At 39.3% G+C, this 26,845-nt stretch overlaps 2 protein-coding genes across 2 annotated transcripts in view; one reads left to right on the top strand and one right to left on the bottom strand.

Annotated features, from left to right (window-relative positions):
- The window catches only part of RAP1GAP2 (RAP1 GTPase activating protein 2), a 490,286-nt gene that overhangs the window by 434,179 nt on the left and 29,262 nt on the right, over positions 1-26,845 (top strand). The window lies entirely within an intron of this gene.
- On the bottom strand, positions 814-19,486 carry SPATA22 (spermatogenesis associated 22). The gene is made up of 8 exons (XM_066255347.1): positions 19,444-19,486; positions 17,300-17,428; positions 14,305-14,365; positions 14,088-14,183; positions 10,023-10,365; positions 7,033-7,162; positions 4,660-4,757; positions 814-1,005 (listed from the first exon to the last, which is right to left on the bottom strand). The coding sequence occupies exons 1-8, from the start codon at positions 19,484-19,486 to the stop codon at positions 814-816; spliced, it is 1,092 nt and encodes a 363-aa protein (XP_066111444.1).

The following is a 26,845-nucleotide window of genomic DNA, read 5'->3' as shown; positions in this document are numbered from 1 at the left end:
GACAAAGACCATAGCTAACATTAAAATCTTCTTCTGTATGTTCCATGTTCCCTCGGTCATCACTTCAGCTGTATGGGGTTATTTACATTCAACCTCTATTCCTTGGGAATCAGAATCCTCAGTGTTATTGCCTTTATTGCGTTGTTATAGTATTCTGTTAATCTTTACAAAGTGGTACCCCAAAGAATCACCTAGATATCCATCATGGTCTTTCCTTTCCTCATTGTGTAGAGAACCCAGTTTTCTACTGTTAATTTGGTTTAATTACCCAGACAGTATGGTAGCTCCTTTGTTTGCCTGTTGGTTCAGCAGCCAAGTGGCCATTTCAGCTTCCAGTAGAATAGAACCATTGAAGCAATCCATAGCAGTATTCCTCCCTTGGGAACTGCATCAGACACTCTGTGCACCACTTCAGTTTCTCTCAGACATAATTTTTCTTCCAGCCAGTTCTGCCCAGACTCTAACCAGCTTCACACAGATACAATCTGACTGCATAAACTCAGGTCTGCTCCACCTGTATCTTGTGTATTATCTCATGTTAAGTAAGTATCCATTTCCATTAAATTGAGCACTTATATCTGAAATGATCATTTAATTTTAGAGAATATACTGTTTTTATAAAGACAATAAGATTATTTTTCAAAAACTCTTTATACATTTAAAAGAATTTAAATATTTTAATTCAACAAGTGAAATATAGAACAACAGTAGCTATAAAACTGTGGAAATAGTTATTTAAACAGTAACAGAAAAGTATTTTAAGTTATACTATGTAAACTTTTATCATTATTTAAATTTCATTAATTACATTCATTACATTTCATTCATTACATTGGTATAATACCTCATCTCTGCATCTACAATTTTGACAAATGCTTGAAAAGTTTTTTGTTCAGAAACAGATGCTGGTCTAACAGAAACACATTTGAAAATATTCTTTTTCTGGTCATAGTTTCCAACACACCTATAAACTCGGCCTCTAATCAGTCTTGGAAGTTCACGATCCTGTTTTAAAAATAAATAAATAAATATCAATAGTCATTTATTACTTCATCTAAATTTCAACTTCTTAAAACTAATTATATGACCAACTAAATATTAATCACCCCAAAATGCTATAAACTCCCTTACCTGATTTAGGGCCCCCTGTTGACAAGACCATGATAGTTAGGCAAATATGGGTGCCCTGTTACAGAGGAAAGACCTCCACCAGGGTAGAGATTCTTACAAGCTAGCAAGCTGTGCTTCCTAAAAGACTAATTCTCAATGTAATGAATTATTTACTTCTATAAAAGACTGCCAGAGTTCTAATTTCAGTAGATGGCAGAAAGTTAGTTCATACCAACTCTTCATCTAAAAACAACTAGAATGGCTGGGTGAGAAACTCTGAAATCTCCTAGTAGATTTCAGCGATAGCAAGGCAGAGAAATTACAGAAAGCCCATCTAGGAAAGGGCAGGAGCCCATAATGGGCCTGATACTTGGGAATGCTTTCCCACTGAAGTATCTGTCAAATATAGTCAAGACAGCTGAGGGTCTAAGAGCAGAGCTTTTGACAGACTCATAGGGCTGAGAGGGGAAAATACAGAATTGGAGACTGCAAGCAAAAGAGATTCTGGTACCCACCCCCATTTCTACCCCAGGCTTAGGGTTGGGACCCAAAATGGTTATGCCTTAATGAGACTAGTAAACCAGAAAAAGATCAGCCAGCATCAAATCATCTCAATCATGAGTAAATTTAAATTATTCTGGGATTGCTTTCACTTAATGGTTACAAAAACATTAACTATAAGGGAAAATATTGACTATTGCTAAAAGAACTAAATTAAAGTGAAGAATTTCTGTTCCTCAAAAGCCACCACTAAATCTCATAAAGCAAACAACAAAGTATGAGAAAATATTTCTAATATACATAATAGGAAAAGAACCTGTATCCAAAATAGCTTTTTTAAAAAACCTCTTACACATCAATAACAAAAAGGTAAATAATTCAATAGGAACATGAGACCTAAACAGATATATACAAAAGAAGCTATCTAAATGGCCAGTACGCATATAAGGTGTTTACCCTCATGAGTCACTAGGAAATTGGAGAGAAATGAGATAGCACTAAACACCCACTAAAAGGGCTAAAATAAAAAAAGACTACAGTACTAAGTGATGATTAAAATGCAAAGAAACTATACCCACCTACACTGATTGTGAGTATTGGTACAAGCCTTTGGAAAATTTCTTTAGCAATAACTGCTGTAGCACACACATGCACTACAATGCAGCAATTTTACTTCTAGGTATATACCCAACAGAAATGCATGCATATGCACAAGAAGTATACAAAAATGTCCACAGAGCATTACTCATAATAGCAAAATATCTGGAAATAACCCTAATGCCCACCAACAGTAGAATAGGAAACTAAACTGTGGTATACTCAGACAACAGAACATTATACACAGAAATATAAATAAGTGAACTATAACTACATGCAACAACATAGATGAATCTTACATTGGGTTGAGTGATAAGGAAGCAAGTCATAAAACATACCATATGATACTACTTATATAAAGTTTATAAAGAGGCAGAATTAATTTGTGATATTAAAAGTCAAGATAGTGGTAACTTTTAGGTAGGACAGAAGAGGTAGTAAAAGGGAGAAGGCACAAAGATGCACTGAGTAATAGCAATGTTCTATTTCTTAACCTTGGTAAATGTTCACTTTGTGATACGTCATAGAAATGTCCAGTTGGCCCTGGCCGGTTGGCTCAGTGGTAGAGTGTCAGCCTGGCGTGCAGCAGTCCCGGGTTCGATTCCCGGCCAGGGCACACAGGAGAAGCGTCCATCTGCTTCTCCACCCCTCCCCCTCTCCTTCCTCTCTGTCTCCCTCTTCCCCTCCCGCAGCGAGGCTCCATTGGAGCAAAGATGGCCCGGGCGCTGGGGATGGCTCCTTGGCCTCTGCCCCAGGCGCTGGAGTGGCTCTGGTCGCAAAAGAGCGACGCCCCGGAGGGGCAGAGCATCGCCCCCTGGTGGGCGTTCCGGGTGGATCCCGGTTGGGCGCATGCGGGAGTCTGTCTGTCTCTCCCCGTTTCCAGCTTCAGAAAAATACAAAAAAAAGAAAGAAAGAAAGAAAGAAATGTCCAGTTGAAGTGTGTACTTTGCTATACAGTTTATTTTTAAAATTCATAAGACTAGAGAAAAATAAGCATTCAAGATATTTCAAAATGAATAACTTGATGATTACTATTTCTCGATCATCTACTATGTCAGATACTATACATTCATTTTATCATCTAAACTCCAAAACAACCTTTCAAAGTAAGAATTATTCTCCCCATTTTACAGATTAAATAAATGAAGCTCAGAAAGCTAAGCAGCTTACTCAATGGTGGTATTCCATTGAGTAAACTAGAACTCATATCTGATTTCAAAATTAATGCCGTAAGTATGTGAGTCTTAGGAGGTATCCAGACTGCCTTGTGATTTCTAGTGTCCTTTGTCACTCCAAGCCTTCTTCATCACCAAGCCTCTTCTTTACACCCAGCCCACTCTTTGCCTTCCCCCAAATTCAGAACCAATATCCTTAACCAATCACTAATTCTACACTCTGGTAATTATGAACTACTTGCCGACTCCTAAACAATCCAGGCTCCCTCTTAGCTTCGTGTCTTTGAATACACGGCTCTTCCAATTCAGTGTGCACTGCTTCCTACCTCTTCGCCCCCCCGCCGAAGAGGGGGCGAAGTCTTTAAATATCTAAAATAAGGTTCCTGCATGCTTCCCATCTTTCCCTGATCTTCCTATCTGTTTCTATAGTACCCTGCACATACCACTCTCATACAATTTATCATACCACAATCCAACAATTGTATAACTGTCTTTCTACCTGAGATTATAAAGTTTTTGAGAGCCATTTATCACTTACAATTCCAATTTGTATCCATAGCATCTAGCACAGCCCCTGGCACATAATAAGCTCTCCATATTTACTGAACAAAAAACTTTATTCTTTTTTTTTGGAACTTTTAAAGGACACTTTATTAGTATTTAACACATACTAAATTGTCTCCAGGACCTAAAAATCAATGCTACTTCTCAAAGGTGTTTCCAGGCATAATAAAGTGTCACAAAAGTGACAAGAGATAAGGGTCTCAGTGCCTTTGAGATGATCAGAAAATGAAGTAAGTATAGAATTAACACTAAAGTAAGATTCCAATTTAGCTGTCAAAACTTCTTGGTAATTGAAAAAGCATTCTCTGAAATATCAAAATGCTTCTAAAATATTCTCTATTTTGATCTGAGTAGTTGCTATATGGTTGATTATATATGGCACTTTCATTTGTATATTTTAATACATATTAATTATATCTCAATAAAAAACCTTAGTATTAGGAGAAGAAATGTTCCCAAATCTCTAGAAGTCCTACTAAAAGCTTCCTTTTCTTTAATAAGCATCTTAGATTAGCTCTGAAAAGGCAAAGCCAAAACATTTTCCAAAAACCGTAAAATCTCAAAATAGAACAAATAACTTTAATATCAGAACTAAAACTAAACAAAACATTTTAAGTACTACTAAAGTGTTAGCAGAATTTCTATTGCAATGGAATTATAGTCTGCATTTTTATGTTTTGTTGACATAATGAATACTCAGACAAATACTCACTATTTCATAAAATACACAAGGCAGAGTAGTCTTTCCATCTCTCATAAGAAAAGACTTTGAATAAGATGGTCCAGGTGTAACAGCTGAATCAAGAACAGCTAAACAATATTAAAATGAAGGGAAAAATCAGTACTGATAAAATGCAGATAAAATTTAACAAAGAAAATCTGATATTTAAGTAATTATTCCCACACCAACTTCTCCCATAATTTTAACTATACAATAATGAAGAAAACATTTAAAGGGGGAAAGATATTTCTAAAACTGTTTTACACTAAGGGAAATAAAATATCTGGCCCTCTCCAACTTAGGAACAGGTTATATGCCAACTTCATATGACTGACAATAGCTGGCCACCTGAATCTTTTTCTTAGAATGTATTCTAGAATGGTTAAATCCCCAGACCAGTCTACTACATTATAATAATAAAATGCACACATATATAGTAAACATCATGGTTTAATGAAAAAAATAAACATTGAATTAGAATCAGAAGGCATGCATTTGAGTCCCAGTTCTTCAACTTAACTAAATTTGAACAAATTGTTTTAGATGGATTCTTTCAAATCTGTCTCATCTATAAAATGCAAATAGTAATTCATGTTTATCTCAGGAAATTATTATCAAATAAAAGCATTATTTATTTTTTAATAACCACCTACTGAATACTGATAGTGACCATTTGTTATTTTGAGATCAGTCTCCATTTCCAATAATAACCAGATTTTCCTTTAGAAAACCTCTCCTATGCCCTTCTTCTTTTTTTTTTCTTTTGTATTTTTCCGAAGTTAGAAGCGGGAAGGTAGTCAGACTCCTGCATGCACCCAACGGGGATCCACCCAGCATGCCTACCGGGGGCAATGCTCTGCCCCTGCTCCACTGCAACTGGAGCCATTCTAGCACCTGAGGCAGAGGCCATGGAGCCATCCTCAGTGCCCAGGCCAACTTTGCTCCAATGGAGCCTTGGCTGTGGGAGGGGAAGAGAGAAATAGAGAGAAAGGAGAGGAGAAAGGGTGGAGAAGCAGATGGGCACTTCTCCTATATGCCCTGGCTGGGAATCAAACCCGGGACTTCCACATACTGGGCCGACATTCTACCACTGACCCAACCAGCCAGGGCCTCTCCTATGCCATTCTTAGTCATATTTGAATGGAATGTGTCCCCATCCCCAGATGCAGGAGTGACCTGAGATTGACTTAAGACCAATTAGTGCATCCCACTCCCCAGTAACAGTACAGGCAGGGTTTAGGTGATAGACCCATTACCCAGTCAGAAATAAGCAAGGTGTCATTTGCTAGTCTCTGGAAAAAAGCAACCAAAAGAAGCCATGAAGAATGTGAAATTGTGGTATAAGGATAGATGGTATAGAGATCTTTAGTAATCATCTTAATACCCAAAGGAAAGAGTCAGAAGCTGCTGTACAGACCGTAACTGGAAAACACAACTGGATGATGAAGACAATACTATGGCAGGACAGAAAATGACTAAATCTCAAAAACACAGTATGCAGTAAATACACAAGCTGTGTATTCTAAAATCACAAAAAGTAATAAAAGGTCCCCATAAATTTATGAAATCAGATGTATATAGTAAAATTATAAAAGCATGAACAAGAAAGATATCACCATGATTATCTCTAGAGAAGAAAAATGAACAAGGGTTTCAAGTACATCTATAACTGGGTATGTGGATATTATATTCTCTAAATTTTTTAGTATGTTTAGAATTCATAATTTAAATTAAATTATCTATTTTACTTAGAAACTACTGAAAAAATGTTTTGAATCTCTACTTCTTGTTTATCTCTTCATTTTAGGTAAAAATCAAATTCCAGAAACATTCTACAAAACTCTCTCCCTTTTAAATATTAACTTAGAAAACAGATTAACTGTAGGCTGCTCATATTAGTAAAGAGTTCTATACAAATATTCTTTCAGAATATTTAAAATATGATTTAATTTATATACAAATTACCGGGTTTAGCCAAACGCAGTAGAAAGAACACTAGATTGAGAATAAAGAAATTATATTCTAGATCCATTTTTGCTAACTAGCTTTGCGATTTTAGTTAAGACTAGTTTAATTATTTGCCCTATTTCTCACATACCTCAAGGGTTGAGTTATATTACTTGTAAGAACCTTTCCAGTTTTAACATTACATTCCATATCAGAAGAATACTACCATCAATAACCAAATACATCTTGAGTCACACAAATAAATGACAGAACCAAGAACTGAGGAAAATTCTAATTAACTATAACCTCCTTTTGCAAAATTTTATTTTTCTGTAATACCTTCTAGGTATTTATACTGCCATTCAAAATTATTGTCAAAATTGTATTACTTAAGTATTTCTTAAGTATTATACCTACCCAATATTTCAAAAAGAAGTACAGTTTTGGGGGCATGTTCACGCCAGTACTTCATGCTTTCAATAACTGCAGATATAATTCTCAAAGAATTATTTTTTTCCTTAAACTTTAACTCACACAATGAAGCATCCTTTTGAAAAAATAAAATGATAGCATTAGAAAAACCTTTCATATTTCTCATCATACTCTTTCACTTTCTTTGCACAGACTCTAGGTCCTTAGGCACATGTGTAAAATATGTAAAATAACTATTGAAAATTTTGGTAGTTACTCTCCTAAATTAAAGCCATCATTAGTACTTTTTAGGAGAAAAAAGTAGGGTACACTTGAAGACAAGAAGAGAATTATTTATATGGGCATTCATGCATTTATTCATTTGCTGAATATTTTTTTAAAGTATTGTGTGTCAAACCTGTGATAAATACAAGTGAATAAAATATGATGCCTTGCCTTAATGCGCTCATACCCTAGGAGGGTAATGAGACACATTCATTGATTCCAAAAGTATTTTAGCTAACGAGGAAATCTCCCATCATAGATTTTGTCATCCAATGAGGGATTCAGAAAATAAACAATAAATATAAAATAGAGTTTCAGGAATTGATATATCTTACACATTTAAAAAATAGAGTAAAAGGATAGAGACCCTGGCCGGCTAGCTCAGCAGTAGAGCATTGGTCTGGTGTGTGGAGGTCCCGGGTTTGATTCTCAGCCAGGGCACACAGGAGAAGCACCCATCTGCTTCTCCACCCCGCCCCCTCTCCTTTCTCTCTGTCTCTCTCTTCCCCTCCCGCAGCCAAGGCTCCATTGGAGCAAAGTTGGCCCAGATGCTGAAGATGGCTCCATGGCCTCTGTCTCAGGTGCTAGAATGGCTCTGGTTGCAATGGAGCAATGCCCCAGATGGGAAGAGCATCACCCCCTGGTGGGCATGGCAGGTGGATCCCAATTGGGCGCATGCAGGAGTCTGTCTCTCTGTCTCCCCACTTCTGACTTCAGAAAGAAAAAAAAAAAAGGATAGAGAGAGACAGGGGTAATTACTTTAAATAGGTTGAATGAAGACTGAGGGAACAACAGTGTAAAGGCCCTGAGATGGGAATGTTTGGCATTTTTAAAGATCAACTAAGAATATAATGTGTTAAGTAAGATATTAATTTTCAGGGGGCAGTGAGGGCACTTTCCTTTGTGAGGGCAGGGCATATCTAAGAACACTTGATGAGACTTTATTTTTCAACTATAATTACCTTTCTTTCCTCTCCTTTTTTTCTTTTTTTAATCAAGTGAGAGGCAGAGAGGTGGAGAGACAGACTCCCACTTGTGCCCTGCCCAGAATCCATCAGGCAATACCCACCCCCATTTGGGGCTGGTATTCTGCCCATCTGGAGCCGCTGCTCCATTGCTTGGCAACTGAGCTATTTTAGCACCTGAGGTGAGGCTATGGAGCCATCCTCAGCTCCTGGGGCCAACTTGCTCATTAAGCCATGGCTGCAGAGGGGAATAGAGTGGGGGAGAGGGGTGGAAAAGCAGATGGTTGCTACTCCTATGTGCTCTGACCAGGAAACAAACCTGGGACTTCCACATGCAGGGCCAACATTCTACCACTGAGCCAGCCAGCCAGGGCCTCCCTCTCCCCCTCCTAACCATGAATGCCTCGCATCTAGGACTACTGCCATAATGAGCCACTGTTATTAAGGTGACTATGTCACATCATTCTTATGTATTTACAAGAAAATATAAGATTGAGAATCATTGTGAAACATGCTATTTTAGTCAACTTTCAGAAAAAAATAAAATTTACTTCAGATGGCTTACTGAAAAGACTGCTTACATACATATGGGCAGAACAAACGTAAGGCACTTAAGCACTCAAAAACTCACACAAAATTTCTACCGCTCCTAGGCTGAAAGGACAAGGGGAAGAAATAAAATGAGCAAACCTGTGAAAACTGGAGGAGCTGTATGATGGAGGGATACAGCTACTGCCTGTGACACTACATTTAAGCAGGGAGAGCATAGGGAAAAAAACCTACCCTTTGATGTCCTGCCAGTGATTCTCACTGGCTGACCCCTAACAGAAGTCAGCTAAGGGATCCCAGGATGTTGCACTATGTAGTATGTGTCAGCCTTCCCAAGCACAGAGAAGGACAGAGAGTAAACAATCTACTGAACCCGGGGAGGGGGGGGGTAGGGAAGATAGCAAACAACCAGCACACAAGATATATAAAACACATTTACAAAGAAAGAACATTTACAGTGAGGAGTGGAGGGAAGAACTAAGGCTGAAGGAAGAACAGCTATAGAAAAGAATATAAGTCGAAGCAGAGTCCTGTAGAGTACATAGCATATTTAGAGAATTGTAAATAGTCTGAAAATGGCAAATACATTGGAGAATTAGAAAAAAGTAGAACATGTAGCTGGAAAGGTAAAATAAGACCAGATTATAGAGCAAAAGTCAGCAAACTGGTGGTCCAAATCTAACCTGTTGTTTGTTTTTGTAAATTTTTATTGGAATATGCCACACCCCTCCATTTATGTATTGTCTATGGCTGATTTTAAGCTACAATGGCAGAGTTGAGTGGTATAGTTGAGTAGTTGCAAAAGAGACCATATGGCCCATAAAGCCAGAAATACTATCTATGCCCCTTTACAGAAAGTTTGCTGACCCTTGTTAAAAAATTGCAGACTGACATATGAAGAGCTTGGATAGTTTCTGCAAGCAATGGACAAACTGTCAACATCTCAATTATTGTGAAATTCAGAACCGAGTAGGACACTCTAAAGCAAATATGAAAAGGAGCAGTCATTCACAACCTCTAAAGAGATCTTGGAAGCTAACATTCACCCACTCCCATGAACCTGGATATTTGTGCTAATCGAGTAATGCATGCCATGGGATTGATTTCAAATATTCTTATCTCTGTAATTCTCTAAATATTTATCTCACTTTTACATGTAAATACAAAAATGTAAATAATTCATTATTAAAAGATTACCTTGAGAGTTTTTTCTTCAGGAATATCATCTAACATTTTCTTCTTAAATTGATTTTGTTGGAAATTGGGCTTAAAAGGCTGTAATGCACTGTTTTTGTCTAGACTTCTCATTGTGGAGCCAGATATTTTTGATGAATACGATTGTCTGAGTACTTCACATTCTCTTTGGTGAGATGAGTTAGGAAGTTGAGATATTCTTAATTGTTTCTGTTCTTGCACTCCCAAACTCACTGGAGAAGAATTTATTCCATCTTTGGCCACTAGGTTTAATCTTCTGTACTGAGGTCTAAAATCATTTCTTTCCCAAGTTTTCAAGCTGGTATTTTTGTTGTCATCTCTGTAGCTGTAATAGTTTTTTTTAATTAGTATTAGTTTTTGTTTCCAAATACTTTTTCTTAATTAAAAAATTAGTAATTAAAAAGTATTTATATGGCAATTTGTGGCTTATAAGCTACTCTGTAACTACTGACTGGTTAGAAATTCCAAATACAACATCACAACCCTACAATATATTATATCTCTCTTTTCAGGTGAGGAAACTAACCCTTAGGGAGGAAGTAACTTGTCCAAAGTCAAACAGAAAGTTACCGACAATCCAGAACCCAGAGAATCCTAGTTTCCCAACTCAGAGTCCAGTGCTATAAAGTACTTTTTTAAAAATTTCCCATTGATTTGAGGGGCAGGAGGGAGAGTTGTTCCATTTAGTTGTGCACTCACTGGTTGCTTCTTGTTTGTGCCCTAACTCAGGATCAAACCTGAGACCTCAGTGCACCAGGACAATGCTCTATCCACTGAACCACCCAGCCAGGGCATAAAGTATTATTTTTAAATTATACAAGCCTTCACATAACAGTGGTTGTCCACAAGTAGTAAGATTTTGAGAAATTTTGCTTACTTCTTTACATATTTATTTTTCAGTTTTCTACAAAATAAAACTAATGGCTTGTCAGTAATTTTAAAGCACAAAAATAAATATAGGCCAGTTAGCTAGTTATTTGGTTAGAAACTTTGTACTTTTATTACATGACTTAAAAGCCCTACTTATGAATCTGTTGCAGCATTTTACTAGTAACATTAATATAAATGGGTTGTATCAGCTTATAAGAACACAATATTATAATGAGAAATTAAAAGTATAATTTCTGAGCTGGCTAGTTAACAGTGCCACAGGGGAAAAACTAATACAAATCACAAAATCTTATTTCTAAATAGTTTTCCTGAAAATGTCACAAAAGAGCAAACAATACAAGCCATCCCTTGTTAGGGAAAATAATCCAAAAAATAAAAGGTTTAGGTTCCCTAGTGACCATGGACAAATACAAATGGTATGGGGCCTGAAGCTTATATAATTTGGGGAGCCTTCTTAAGTAAATTAGGTGCAAAATTAGGTATGAAAATAATGAGAAAAGAAATAATTTCAGAACTTTAAAAGTTGATAAAACCCACAAGCATGACAATATCCAGGAAAAATATTGTTAGTATTAATATTAATTAACTGCTTGATACATCTCTATAAGACATTTGTTGTGCACTAATCACCTCTTTGTGTAACAGCAGTTTTATTTTCAAGAGAAAGAACAGTAACAATTTTGTCTTCCATCTCTCATGACTGTGGAAATTACTTTTTTTATTCATAGTTTAGAAAAGTTTCTTTCAGCTTCACAACTCCTTATTGGTAACAGCACATCTGTAACTTCCCCCAAAATTTTTGCTCAGAAGGTACTCCTCTCCTGGACAAACCCTGGGAGATCATGCCCACACACAGTACTGCTTCAGCAGCCAATCCAGCTCAGCCACACCCTCCCTATCCCAACTAGACCACAGGCCTAAATTGTAGTGGCTCCTATACAAATGGCCAACAGATATATGAAAAGATGCTCATCTTCTTTAGCTATTAGAGAAATGCAAATCAAAACGGCAATGAGATACCACCTCACACCTGTTCGATTAGCTGTTATTAGCAAGTCAGGTAATAGCAAATGTTGGAGAGGCTGTGGAGAAAAAGGAACCCTCATACACTGTTGGTGGGAATGTAAAGTAGTACAACCATTATGGAAGAAAGTATGGTGGTTCCTCAAAAAACTGAAAATAGAACTACCTTATGACCCAGCAATCCCTCTACTGGGTATATATCCCCAAAACTCAGAAACATTGATACGTAAAGACACATGCAGCCCCATGTTTATTGCAGCATTGTTCACAGTGGCCAGGACATGGAAACAACCAAAAAGCCCATCAATAGATGACTGGATAAAGAAGATGTGGCACATATACACTATGGAATACTACTCAGCCATAAGAAATGATGACATCGGAACATTTACAGCAAAATGGTGGGATCTTGATAACATGATACGAAGCGAAATAAGTAAATCAGAAAAAAACAGGAACTGTATTATTCCATACGTAGGTGGGACATAATAGTGAAACTAAGAGACATTGATAAGAGTGTGGTGGTTACGGGGGGGAGGGGGGAATGGGAGAGGGATAGGGGGTGGGAGGGGCACAAAGAAAACAAGATAGAAGGTGACAGAGGACAATCTGACTTTGGGTGGTGGGTATGCAACATAATTGAACGACAAGATAACCTGGACTTGTTATCTTTGAATATATGTATCCTGATTTATTGATGTCACCCCATTAAAAAAATAAAATTATAAAAAAAAAAAAAAAAAATTGTAGTGGCTCCTGAGCAAGGCAAGGAACAGTGTTCCACTCAGTTCCTTCTCCTTGGGGACAAAGATAAGGTCCAGGTAGTCAACAAGATCCCCCAAAACAGGCTGTAGTTGAGGGTAGATGCATGTGAAGGTAAAACCTTGATTCTGAACCAAAGCATAGAACCAGATAAAAGAAGCTCCACAGATTACACACTGCCTACTTGGGTTTTCAAATGTTTTCTATTCCTGGATTTTTGTTGTTACATTCCAACTGTCTGACAGATTGCCTTTTATTTCAAACTGTAATATCTAATATTGGGCAGCTGTCCAGATTACATCCGTTATCTAATTTCTGTCTAATGCCTGTCAGATTGGACTTTCTCTTAGTACCTGCAGCTGAATCTAGGTCTCCAAAAACCATCCCAAGGCCATTAATAGGCCTAATTTCAAGCCCTGGTCCTGAAGAAAGTAACTGACTGGTCCTGAGGAAACTAATATAACTAATAAAAACAAAACTCATTTAAAAATAATATATTGTTTTTGATGTATTTATTAACCATTTTACTAAAAGTTTCCCCCTTTTAATATTAACTTCACAGGGTTGTTGTAGGATTTTTTTTGTTGTTGATTGATTTTAATTTATTGTGTTTACATAGATTCTAGTGTCAAATGTTGTAGGATTATTAAAAGAACATCAAAGCACTAAACAATGACTAGTATATGTTTAGTACTGGTTCTGCAATACTTTGTTCCCCAAATTATGTCCTTCAGTAGTAACCACTTACCCAAGAATACTAAAATCCAACCTAAAAATAATCCATCTCCCTTTTTCTACCTATTCATTTTTTTTATATTTAGACATTAAACTTAGATGCTTATGGCAATGACCCAGAAGTACCCTCCCAATCGTCCTCGACAATCCTCTTCATTTCTTGAGCTCCTACCACTGCAAAGGCATATGTCTTTCAGTTTCCATCTTTCTTATTTCATTCTATTTACCTTGGAGCTGACAATCTTACTAAGTAGAGTAAGATTAAGCACTGAATTTGGTTCTCAATTTCTAAATATACTCAACATTAAGATATACTTATCCCTGACTCTTTGCCTATTTATTGTCAATTAGATCACAAATAATCCATAGCAAAATCATAAATTCATGATGATAAATATTAGGAGAAATTTCATTATGATCTGAAGAATTCTTTGGAAACCTAGACACTGATAAATTTACCTGAGGTTTTCTTAACTTCTTTTATAAAATGTAGCTAATATTGCTATAGTTGTTACTAAGTATAGAAATTTCCTAAATGTAATTTTAAGGAGAAAAAGATGAAGGAGAGGGGGAATTAAGAAGAAAGGGAAAAGAAAAGAAGGAACAGAAAAAGAAAAAAATCTTAAGTAGACTCACCTCCAACCACTCTTGCTCCTTTCAGTATTTACTTGACTAGATTTAGACATAGAATCTTGACTTCTCGAGGGATGAGAAACTGAATGTGGTATTTGCCTTTCAAGGAAACATCTTATTAAATATTAATAGTTTGTTTCCAAATTCAGAAATGTAAAATACACAAAGAAGAATAATATTACTCAGGAACACATTCATTCATGTATATTTTCCTACATACCCTGTGTTCATGGTTTTCATTAAAGTCGGCACCTCTGGATTCATTGCTTCCCAGGCCCAATCTCAAAAGATACAAGTAACAGGGAAAAAAAAGTAAAATAGGTAGCATTTTAAAATAATTATTTCATACTTATTTGATGGTTGAAAGCTTGAAGAACTTAAAAATATGGACTTGTTTTCAACAGCACTTTGTTGTGGAATTTCTCACAGCCTGCCTTATTAATTTTTATAAATGTCTTTCTTCCCTATAGTATTTTTTTAAGCGAGAGAGACAGAGTCTCTGTCTCTCTCGCTTAAAAAGAGAGACAGACAAGCAGGTAAGGAAAGAGACAAGAAGCATCAATTCTTCATGTGGCACCTTAGTTGTTCATTGACTGCTTTCTCATATATGCCTTGAACGGGGGCTACAGCAGAGGGAGTGAGCAATCTTGGGCTTCAAGCCCACGACCTTTCATGCCTATGATTTCGTGCTCAAGCCAGCAACCCTGCGCTCAAGCGGGTAAGCCTGTGCTCAAGCCAGCAACCTCAGGGTTTCAAACCTGGGTCCTCTGCATCCTAGGCCGACACTCTATCCACTGTGCCACCACCTGGTCAGGCTTCCCTATTGTATTTTAAACAAAGGTGCCCTGGCCGGTTGGCTCAGCGGTAGAGCGTCGGCCTAGCGTGCGGAGGACCCGGGTTCGATTCCCGGCCAGGGCACACAGGAGAAGTGCCCATTTGCTTCTCCACCCCTCCGCCGCGCTTTCCTCTCTGTCTCTCTCTTCCCCTCCCACAGCCAAGGCTCCATTGGAGCAAAGATGGCCCGGGCACTGGGGATGGCTCCTTGGCCTCTGCCTCAGGCACTAGAGTGGCACTGGTCACAACATGGCGACGCCCAGGATGGGCAGAGCATCGCCCCCTGGTGGGCAGAGCTTCGCCCCTGGTGGGCGTGCCGGGTGGATCCCGGTCAGGCGCATGCGGGAGTCTGTCTGACTGTCTCTCCCTGTTTCCAGCTTCAGAAAAATGAAAAGAAAAAAAAAAAAAACAAAGGTAATAGTTTCATCTGAATCTTTTCCACAATCAGTCCTAGTATAGTACCTTGTATTCTGTAACATGAATTCAGTGTAATGTTTCTTAAACATTTTTATCCCAACCCACAGCAAGAAATACATCATAACTCAGAACATATATATGTGTGGTGTGCATGTGTGTGTGGGAGGGGAGAAAGAACATAAAATTTCACTATCAATTCTTATTCTTACTATGTTTGATACATTCTAATATCTTCTATTCGACTCTATTTTCTTCTTTTTTTTTTTTTAAGATTGGTTGTTTCCCAACCTAATGGATCAACACAAAAATTTCAAAAACACAGATCTAGTTCACTCACCCAAAACAAGAATCTTATTCTATCTCTGCCAGTTACCCTGGTCAGAGCCTGTAAAGTACAGTACTTGAAGAGGATGCACACTTCCCTGTGGAGCAGCTCAAATTGTTGTGATTTTTCAAGGTCAACATTATGCTACTTATAAAAATATTTATGAAGAATTTTTTAAATGGGAGAGGATGATTGGACAAATGTCCACTTAGGAATATCCATAAAAATGGGAATAATATAAAATTCATACTTCAAATTCCTCAAATGTAGAAGAAAACAAAATAATTCTAAATAAATTTAGAAGTAGATTAAGGTCTATAGTTGAACACTGCATAAAATTAACAATACAAGTATTGAGAGAGAAAGAGAGTGATTGATTTTAAAATTCTAGTTGTGTAAGAGCCTATTAAAAGATTTTTAAAGTGTGCCCAGAAAAAGGTTAATGTATAAAACTAGCATGTTCCAAGTATATTTTAATTTTTTTCCAAGTATATTGCAGAATGTCTTCCTGTCCATGCCTTCTTCCAAAGTAAAAAGTCAATAAACTTTAAGACCTTTCAAGACTCAACACCATAGCTAACTGTTTCAGAGATGAGAGGCCTAAACATAAAGCTAAACCAGTATTTTAGTAACCTCACTTAAAAAGATGAGCTGAACCAAAGGCTGTCCCTAGAATTTGAATCAAGAGGTATAGAAGAAAGTTAATAATGGGCTCTGAGAACTAGAACTAAAAGTTATATTAACTCCCAAAAAGGGCAATTTAGGTCATGTGCTAGTGGAAATCAACTAGTCCAGCTGGATGCCAACTGGAGGAGAGTACAAAGCCAATAAAGAAAGACAAAAATACTATAAGAGAAAATAAGACTAAGGCCAAGCATTAGAAATTCCTGGGCTTCTACCCTTCCTAAGGTGTACTTTTTGCCATTTTTCCTGTGTTCCCATGCATACTTATTCCTAAGGCAACTTATGTTTCTTCATTCTTTTTTTATTATTATTAAGTGAGAGGTGGGGAGGCACAGACAGACTCCTGCATGCGCCCTGACTAGGCGATGCTTTGCCTGTCTGGGCTGCTGCTCCTTTGCTTGGCAACCAAGCTATTTTAGTGCCTGAAGCAATGCCATAGAGCCATCCTCAGTGTTCAGGGCCAACTTTGCTCAAACCATTTGAGCCGTGGCTGTGGGAGGAGAAGAAAGAGATGGGGGGAGAATATGGTCACTTCTCCTGTGTGCCCTGACTGGAAATTGAACCCGGGACTTCCACATGTGGGGCTGACACTCCACCACTGAGCCAACCAGCCAGGGCCACGTTTCTTCATTCTTTAGCACCAAATGTCTAAGTCACAATATTCATATGTATCTTTAAAAAGGGAAAATATTCTTTATAATTATTAGGTTACTACTTCATTAGAACAAAGGCTCCAGACCCAAGATATTCCATTTAAAATGCTAAACCATCCTTATAGACAAGGAAACTCAAACTACCATACTGGAATGTTCAGAAAGAGCCTTGTAATCCCCATATTTGGATAATGGAAAGAAGAAAAACATAAACTTTCTATTTCCATTATAATGAAATGAAAATGGTAACTTTCTATAATCATAGTTCTCATTTTCTGAAAGTTTTCACTTTATTTTCTTACCTGTTGGTGGAGGAGGGAAGTCATAACGGTCAGAAGTAGTACTGAAATCTGGATCATTTTTAAGTGGATTGCAAGTTAGTGGCTGTCTATTCCTCTTTTTCTGATTGAACAATGGTACAGGCAAGCAGCCTAAATTGAATGTTCCAATAAATTAGTATATAATAAGAAAATAGATCTAGTTATAAAATAATTTGTATGTTAATTTTATATTCATTATATATATTTCCATATCTTTGGATGATTCTTACATTATTTTTAAGATCCTAAATAGCCTCATTTTCTTCTCTAAAAACTCCTTTTTAAAAATTTTATTTTTCAACTTCAGTTTACAGTCAATGTTACTTTGTGTTAGTTTTAGGTGTAGGTCTATACATAGTGGTTAGACAATCATGTACTCTACACAGTGGTCACCTCAATATTTCAAGTACCCACCTAGGACCATATTACAATATTATTGACTATATTCCCTATGCTGCACTTTGCACCCCTGTGACAATTTTGTAAATACCAACTGTTACTTCCTAATCCCTTCACCTTTTTACCTGCCCCACAAACCACCTCCCCTCTGGCAACCATCAATCTTTTCTATTTATCTATAAGTCTGTTTCTATTTTGTAAAAACTCCTTTTTTGTTCTGTTAACATTGCCTTAATTCTTCTTATTTAGAAGTAATTCCCACCTTCTCCTTCATCCCCCAATGCTTTCCAAATCTACTTTTTGTTTCCTTATTTCCCACCTACGCTTGACTCCTCCATATCAGCTGGAGGGAGGCCTTCAGTACGAAAGAGGAGAGGGAGAATCAGATTTGACCCATGCTTTCCAAAACCCTATTCACTCTTTAGACTCTGCTAGCACATGCTTTAGGGCCATGGTTCTCAAACTTTAGTTTGACTAAGATTTAACTGGAATTGTGGTTAGCATGTCACTTCCTAGACCCCAATATCATAGATTTTATTTCTATAGATTTGGTTTGGAAGCCAAACCTCTGCAACTTTAACAAGCACTCCAGGTATCTGTAATGCACATTTTCTGTGGCTTATTTTGATAATGACTTAAGAGTGATAAATCCAAGAGAGAATAAATACTACTCCCATACCCTCCAGGTAAGAGACCTGGGATCTCAAATCAAGCCAAAAGTCAGAATTTATAAACAATAAAACTAGAAATGATCTCAGAGAAAAAAGGTCTTAAAAGCCTGCACACTGCCACAGTGTAAGAACCTGGATAGGACCCAAGCTTCCTAAATCTCAGTTTGGATATCTTGCCACTATGTCATATTCTAGATGATTCATCAAAACTTGTACTGTAGGAGAATATAGACTCTGTGATAACTGTCTAATGAAATGATGTGGGCTCCGGAGTCAGACTTCCTGGGCTGGAATTACAACTTCAAAGTAAGGTGGAATTACATACAACTTCATAGTATAAACTCGGGCAATTTCCTTAAAGTACTTATGCCAATATGACATATACTGAGAGGTAGAATAATATAGTGATTAAGAGTATGAACTCCAGAGTCAGATCCCTAGGTTCAAATCCTGTGTCTGCCACTTCGTAAGTCATTTATTTAACAGTCTCTTTGTGCCTTAGTTTCTCATCTGGAAAACAAGGATGACAGTAATAATGCTTATCTCAAAGGGCTGGTATAAAGATTAAATACATTACTACATGTAATTAAATGTCTAAAATACAGTACATCCACAGTAAATAATAGCTATTGTTATCTTCATTGTCCATTATCAACAATCCCGGGTTCTCTTCATTCTTGCCCTTTTACTAATAAATTGAGAAGCAGAAATGGTAGGGGAAACTGTTAGGGAGACAGAAGTACTTCTGGATATACTTTACATAAGTCACAAATACATAAAAAAAATAAATCTATTGCTTTGTTTTCAGCCTAAAAGCACAGAACATCTTAAGCATGTACAGTTTATAGGAAGAACTACAGTAAATCCAGGCAAGTGTGATTTTACCTTAAGTTATTGTTTTGCCTTAAGTTACTTTATTTCCTTGGACCTAAACAGTAAAGAATAGGCTAGACTACTACATGTTCAATCTTTTTTAAAGTTCCTTCCAAAATGTTCCATCAAGCTTTACATAGTATAAAATGACAGGAAATTTTAAAATGAAAAGTTGTTCAATACCTGCTGTACTTCGCGTTGAATTTTCATTTAGGTTTCTCTTCATTTCCTTCAATATCAAAGTCTGTAACTTTTCTTTAGCACTTCAGATTTACAACACGAAGCTATCTGACCAAACCTTCAAAGAAAGAAATGCCTCACTCAGATTGTAACATATTCAAATTCTTAGCCTAGTAATTACTGAAATTAAGGTATAAAACAGAGTCTTTTGTTTCCTGAGTTAAAATGAACAATATAAACCACTTTTTTCAAGTCAGAAGTAAGTAAAGACTAGGGTGGCTACAACTTTGCTTCCTAAATGTGTGAGAATGTCACACTATGCAATTTATTTTGGAAGTAATGGCCTACAACAAGCATAATTCTGAACCTGAGCACGGTAGAGAGAAAGGGACTGTAACCGCTGGCCATGGGAGAGCATGCTGTCTCTCACGTTAAAACACTGAGCCAATCATCTGCTCTGGTCACTAGTTTAGAGATCTCTAGATTACATCATACCAAAGACTGCCGCCTCACTTAATATCCAGAATAACTGAAACAATGTCTCCTCTCACTTTCTACAACCTCAACAACTGAAACAAGTTTGTTTTCTTTTTCTCTTAACAGGATTTGTTGTAATTTTTTTCCCCATGTTTAGCTTCCTCATTCAGGGGTGGGCAAAAAATGGGTCTACAGTCGTTAAAAAGACACTCAGCTTATGATCATGTCAATAGATTTATTTATTAACTCAAAAGAATGGCGCCACGCAACTGCAAGCCCACGTTTGCCCACCCCTGTATGTTTCAATCCCAATTTAATTCAACAAACTCTTCCTTTATCGTGTGAAAAGGCAAGATGCAAACCTAAATAATTTCTGCTCCCGCGTTCACCACCCAGTGAGGCAGAGAGACGTGAACACAGCTAAGTAATAATGCAAATCATACCAAGGTAGATATCGATTTCCAATTTTTTTTTTTTCATTTTAGAGGAAAGAGAGAAAGAGAGAGAGAGAAGGGGGGAGGAGAAGGAAGCATCAACTCCTGTATGTGCCCTGCCCAGGCAAGCCCAGGGTTTTGAACCGGCGACCTCTGCAGTCCAGGTGGATGCTCCAAATATCTTTTATAGAAATAAAAGTTGGGGCCCTGGCCGGTTGGCTCAGAGGTAGAGTGTCGGCCTGGCGTGCGGGGGGACCCGGGTTCGATTCCCGGCCAGGGCACATAGGAGAAGCGCCCATTTGCTTCTCCACCCCTCCCCCCTCCTTCCTTTCTCTCTCTCTCTCTTCCCCTCCCGCAGCCAAGGCTCCATTGGAGCAAAGATGGCCCGGGCGCTGGGGATGGCTCCTTGGCCTCTGCCCCAGGCGCTAGAGTGGCTCTGGTCTCGGCAGAGCGACGTCCTGGAGGGGCAGAGCATCGCCCCCCGGTGGGCAGAGCATCGCCCCCTGGTGGGCAGAGCGTCGCCCCTGGTGGGCGTGCCGGGTGGATCCCGGTCGGGCCTTGCGGGAGTCTGTCTGACTGTCTCTCCCTGTTTCCAGCTTCAGAAAAATACAAAAAAAGAAAGAAAGAAAAGTTGGGAAACAGAAGGGCAGGGACGGATTCTACTTTGTTTCCTATCTTGGGCTTGAAGCTGGATTGAGTTAGGTCCTTCAGAAAAACATCTTAACGCTACTCTAGAAACCAAAAGAGAGCCTGAGAGATGTTCTCTCAGCACAGAAACACCGATGCAACTCACACCCCAAACCCAGAGGATGCCTACGGGGGCCATTTTGTTTGAGTATCACGCAAACAAAATACATAAACAAAGAGAAGTGCAACTCCGTCCCCCTGGACCACTGACCCGGGGACAGGGACTCCGAGTTACCCCCACCCCAGCTTCCAACTGGACCCGAATGGCGTTAATGTGGTTGGCGAGGTCGATGAGCAAAATGTGTGCTCAATCTACAAGCCCGAGTGCGCACCGGCGCGCAGAGCGCCCCAGAAGCCCGCGGCCTCAGAGGGAGGCCAGGGGGGCGCGTTTCGATGGTCGTTGGAGGAGGGCGGGAAAGCGGGAAAGGGGTTCCAGTCAGGGCTTAGGCTCTCTTCCAGCATCCTCCCCTCAATCAGGGAATGGGACAGTTTGGTAACTAAGGACAACACAGCCTTTCCCTTTTTGGCTCGCCTAACCAACACCATACGTAATTCTTCCGCTCAGGTTCCGACGCCTCAGTCAACGGTTGTCCTGAGACTGCCCAGTCAGCTACCACAGCTGTACTGGAGCAGGGGGAGTTAAACTGTGCGCAGGCGCGCCTCGAACCTGCGCAGGCGCACCTTGCACCTCGCGCCTCGGCCTCGCGCCTCGCACCGCACTGCCCGCCCACCTCCTCCAACCCCGGTGCAGGCGCGGAGCCCACCATCTTGAGTATGCTCACAATGGCGTCATCCCTTCCACTAACGACGAGGAAAGGATGCATGCCCTTTCACCCAGGAGCCCTAACGTTAATTCGCCTCCTCTTGTGTCCTCACACTGTGATGTACGAGACGCAGGGATGGCTCGACCTCTTTAGAGTTCTGCCCAGAAAAGTTAGATCCTGTTCTAGTCACCCATGAGGCGATTGCAGATCTGCCCAGCCGGTTTATGCCCCAGATTTGTCAGAATAGTATGCGAGGCTGCTCGTCCAACTCCCTGTGCACACCCTGGAGTCATTTCTTAGATTCTAGGCCTCAGACTGTACAGATGCTGGTGGCAACCCGAGTGTGCCTAGAAGAGAATGACTCAGAGGTCACAGGCCTCAAAAACCAGGTCCCGGCCCTGGCCGGTTGGCTCAGTGGTAGAGCGTCAACCTGGCGTGCGGGGGTCCCGGGTTCGATTCCCGGCCAGGGCACATAGGAGAAGCGCCCATTTGCTTCTCCACCCCCCCCCCCTCCTTCCTCTCTGTCTCTCTCTTACCCTCCCGCAGCCAAGGCTCCATTGGAGCAAAGATGGCCCGGGTGCTGGGGATGGCTCCTCGGCCTCTGCCCCAGGCGCTAGAGTGGCTCTGGACGCAGCAGAGCGACGCCCTGGTGGGCAGAGAGTCGCCCCTGGTGGGCAGAGCATCACCCCCTGGTGGGCGTGCCGGGTGGATCCCGGTCAGGCGCATGCGGGAGTCTGTCTGACTGTCTCTCCCCGTTTCCAGCTTCAGAAAAATACAAAAAAAAAAAAAAAAAAAAAAAAAACCCAGGTCCCAGAGTCTTGCTTGGTCTGAGTTTCTGAGTCACAACAACTGGGAAATCAGTTATGAGGAGGCTGGTGGAAAAGCTGAGGCCTGGGTTTAGATAAAAGCCCTGCCAGGTAGAAAGCAGCCAGTAAGACAGGGCCACTGCTGCAGGCGCCCAGGAGAGGGACAGAACACGGGTGCCCCACAGATGGGACCAGGAGAAAGGGCACAGTGCAGTGACCTTCACTCTGGCCCTCCCTTCACTAGATGGCTGCTGCCTAGCCCTTGAATCTTGAGCAAGTTATTTACCACTACCACCCCCCACACACACATACATAAGACCTACATTTCCATATTAGTAGAAGAGCAATACAATATTTCCTTAATTGCCCTAAAAGTGTTAAAAGAGAAAATGGTCCATGGCCAGATAGCTCAGTTGGTTGGAGCATCCTCCAAGGTTGCACCATTGAATCCTGGGTCAGGGCACATACAAGAATCGATCCATAGGCCCTGGCCAGTGGCTTAGTGGATCCAGCGTCTGCCAGGCATATGGATGTCCAGGGTTCATTCTCACTCAGGGCACACAGGAAAAGCGACCATCTGCTTCTCTCCTCCTCTCTCTCCCTCTTCTCTTCCTCTTCCCCTCCCACAGCCAGTGGCTCAATTGGTTCCAGCGTGGCCCTGACACTGGAAGGCTTAGTTGGTCCAAGCCTTGACCTAGTACTCAAGCATTAGCCCCAGACCAAGTTACCAAGTGGATCCTGGTCAGGGCTCATGCAGGAGTCTGCTGCACTATCTCCTCTCCTCTCACAAAAAAATAAAAAATAAATAAATAAAAATCAACCAATGAATGCATAAATAAGTGGAACAACAAATCCATGTTTCTCTCTCTCTCCCTTCCTCTCTCTCTGTCTCTTTCTCTCTCAAATCAATTCATCAATTCTAAAGAGAGAGAATGAACAGTCCTGGCACAGAGTAAATACTCTATACATGTTAGCCCTTATTTAGTAGCAGTAGCTGCCATTTATTGAATACTTACTGTACACCAGGGTTAGTAATGCTAGTTCTACATGGGTTCAGAGATCATGTTTTGTTATTACCATGCCTTCTGATCATTTGAAGACTGGAATGGGTGAATGAAAGAGTTGTAGAGGGCATACAGATGAAAGGAAGGTTATTAGTAAAGTCCTACGACTGTGACACCATGAGACTTAATAGTAGTTTCTCTGAAGATTAGGTCAAACACAGGAAAGTGTTAGGAGGAGATAGGATTAGAGGTATACTGAGACCATTTAATATTGAAACTATTAATGCCAAACTTTGGAATATGTTTGAAGAAAGAGAGTCTTCATTTAATCTAAAGAAGAAAGGACTTTAGCCTGACCAGGCAATGGCACAGTGGGTAGAGCATCAGCCTGGGATGCTGAGTACCAGGTTCGAAATCCCAAGGTCGCCAGTTTGAGCACAGGCTCATCCAGCTTGAGCGTGGGCTCATCAGCTTGAGCATGGAGTCATAGATATGAACCCATGGTCTCTGGCTTGAAGCCTAAGGTTGCTGGCTTGAGCCCAAAGACCACTTGGCTTGAGCCAAGGGTCACTGGCTTGAGCAAGGGGTCACTGGCTCAGCTGGAGCCCCCTGGTCATGGCACATGTGAGAAAGCAATCATGAACAACTAAGGTTCCACAACTAGAAGTTGATGTTTCTCATCTCTCTCTCTTCCTATCTGTCTGTCCCCGACTCTCGCTCGCTCGCTCGCACACGCGCTAAAAAATTTTTTTTTAAAGAAAAGACTTTAAATGTCTGGAGACACTTGTTATTCATCATGATTCCAGAGAAAAGACTTTAAAAAATAAATAAGTAAAAGCTTCCAGAGGAAGCCGATTTTAACCTAATACATACATATATACATAGTATACATTCACACACAACATCTATCTATCCCTGAAAAATAGTTTTCTCATTAAAAAGAAAACAGCTGTGCCCTGGCCAGATAGCTTGGTTGGTTAGAGCATCAATCAGAAGCACTAAGGTTGCTGGTTCGATCCTCAGTCAGGGCACATACAGGAACAGATCGATGTTCCTGTCTCTCTCTCTCTCTTCCTTCCTCTCTCATTAAAGTCAATTAAAAAAAAAAAAAAGAAAACTATTGTAGTAAACCCAGTATGAACAATATCCTATGCTATATCTGTAAGGGACACAGATATGAAATCTTTGTTAGCAGTCTATAAACTTATCTATCCTACCCTTATCTTGTTATGATTATTATTTATTTCCACCTAGAAAGTTGGTCAGATTGGTGACAGAAATAGGGTCATAGAAGAAGAAGAAAATTAAAATAATGAGAATAGTTTGATTACATGACTGCTGGACCACCACATTATATGAGACACCTTACATACAATATCAGAGAGAAGACCCCCTTTCTCTCTCAATCATACTGTTTTGAAAACTATCCCACCTGAAATTTGTCTCCCATAAAATTTCTGACATTGATCTACTGAAAAACCATGACTATGGAAATTTTATTCTCCCTTTCTGTTAAGTCACATTATTTTATCAGTAAATCAGGCACCACTACCCCACAAAACATTTGTAGTTCTGGAAGTTACTAGGTTTACTCTTTTACGTACTTCAAAACATTAAGTTAAATGTGGTTTTTGTGGGGCTCAAAATTTTAGTGTTAAAAATCTTTTGGAAGTTAATTTGATATAAAAGTATGAAAGGCCTCTGCTGCTCTAGTTCTAAGGTAATGCTCTCCTTTTCTCTGATAAAGCATTCCACAAAAGACGAACTCTATGGACAATCAACAAGGTCAATATGGGACAGATTTACTGGAATTTATTAACTCTCAAAGATATTCATTTTGCATGTGAGGGAAACTTAACATATGAATGTTAAATGTGCTTCAAAGTGCTGATCTGTTAAAATTCCATAAAACAAACCTCATACTACAAGTTATCTGTGTCAGCTATGAGTAAATAACTGAGGCAGCATTTCCAGAAAGACTGGGGCAAAGGACAGAACTAACCACAAATCGGCGGGGAAAGAACTAGCAAAATATAATCAAGTGTTAATAATTCACCATGGTAACTGCTTTCAAAACCAAAGTAACTAAACAATCTATCATCTGTGACTATTTGTGCTCATTTTCAGCATCTCTACACTGAAGTGTGCAAGTGTACATTGATGTGGGTAGGAAAATCACAGACTACAGGGCCTTTTAGGTTAGGACAATCATTTTAATATCTGTTCAGAGTTTTATTATTTTGCTTTATCTCTACATTATAATCTTTTGAAGAAAGAACATAAGAATTGGCTTATTAAATGTTTTGAAGTATTCAAACATTTCTCCCATGGATTTTGTCTGTATGCTTGTTTGCTTCCTGGGCCCACTGCAGTGACTGTTTATGTGAATGCCAAATGAGCAAAATTAGAACTTTGGGGAAGGCCAAAATTAACAGGAAGCACCCTATTGTTCTGTGAAAAACACTGAAGTTAAAATCTGAAAACCTGGGTCCCAGGCCTACTTTTCTCCAGGTAGCTGAGAAAACATTAATTAACTGGCTTAACTTCTCTTTCCTTTATCCATGTAATAGGGATGTCAATACCTAACACTTTCTAGCTTAAAAAGTGGTTATGTGACTAAACTGAGCTAACACATGCAGGAGAACATTATAAATTAAACTACTCAGCAGTTACTATGAATTAATCATGTTGTGCCTCTATCAAACAATCTGGCATTACTAGTACACACAGTGTTTCCAGTACTTGACCATATCTGACTTTCTGGATGACTGTGTGTGACATCAAATTGGATTTGGTTCAGGATCATTTCTACAAAAGAATATAACCATGTTGGTATTCTAGCTAGTTTCCCCTGACAAGACCCCGTCTTGAGTAACACATTCCAGTGGAAAGACTTTCCAGCAAATTAGACTTACTGTGTCTACTAAACTTATATGATTTGGTCAGTATATGGAGCTCACCCCAAGAGTTTTCATGTATTACAAAGTCTTGAAAATTACTAACAGCTGCTTTTTCTTTAGCATTGAGGCAAGAAAGTGAGAAAGATTCTTCACTTCACAGAATTACCAAAAACTTCACGAGAAAGAAATTAAAGGCATGTTTCAAAGTAGCTTTGTAAGGCCCAGGAATCATTGATTCGGTTTTGGTGTCCCTGATCATAAGAAAGCATTCTGAAGAAAAGGACACCAGTTCCAGAGGAAGTCTCTGAGGATCTGCCTTTAGCTGTTTATAGA

The sequence above is a fragment of the Saccopteryx bilineata genome, chromosome 2 (assembly GCF_036850765.1).
Source record: "Saccopteryx bilineata isolate mSacBil1 chromosome 2, mSacBil1_pri_phased_curated, whole genome shotgun sequence".
Lineage (NCBI taxonomy): Eukaryota > Metazoa > Chordata > Mammalia > Chiroptera > Emballonuridae > Saccopteryx > Saccopteryx bilineata.
This window is presented reverse-complemented; position numbering and strand designations above follow the sequence as displayed.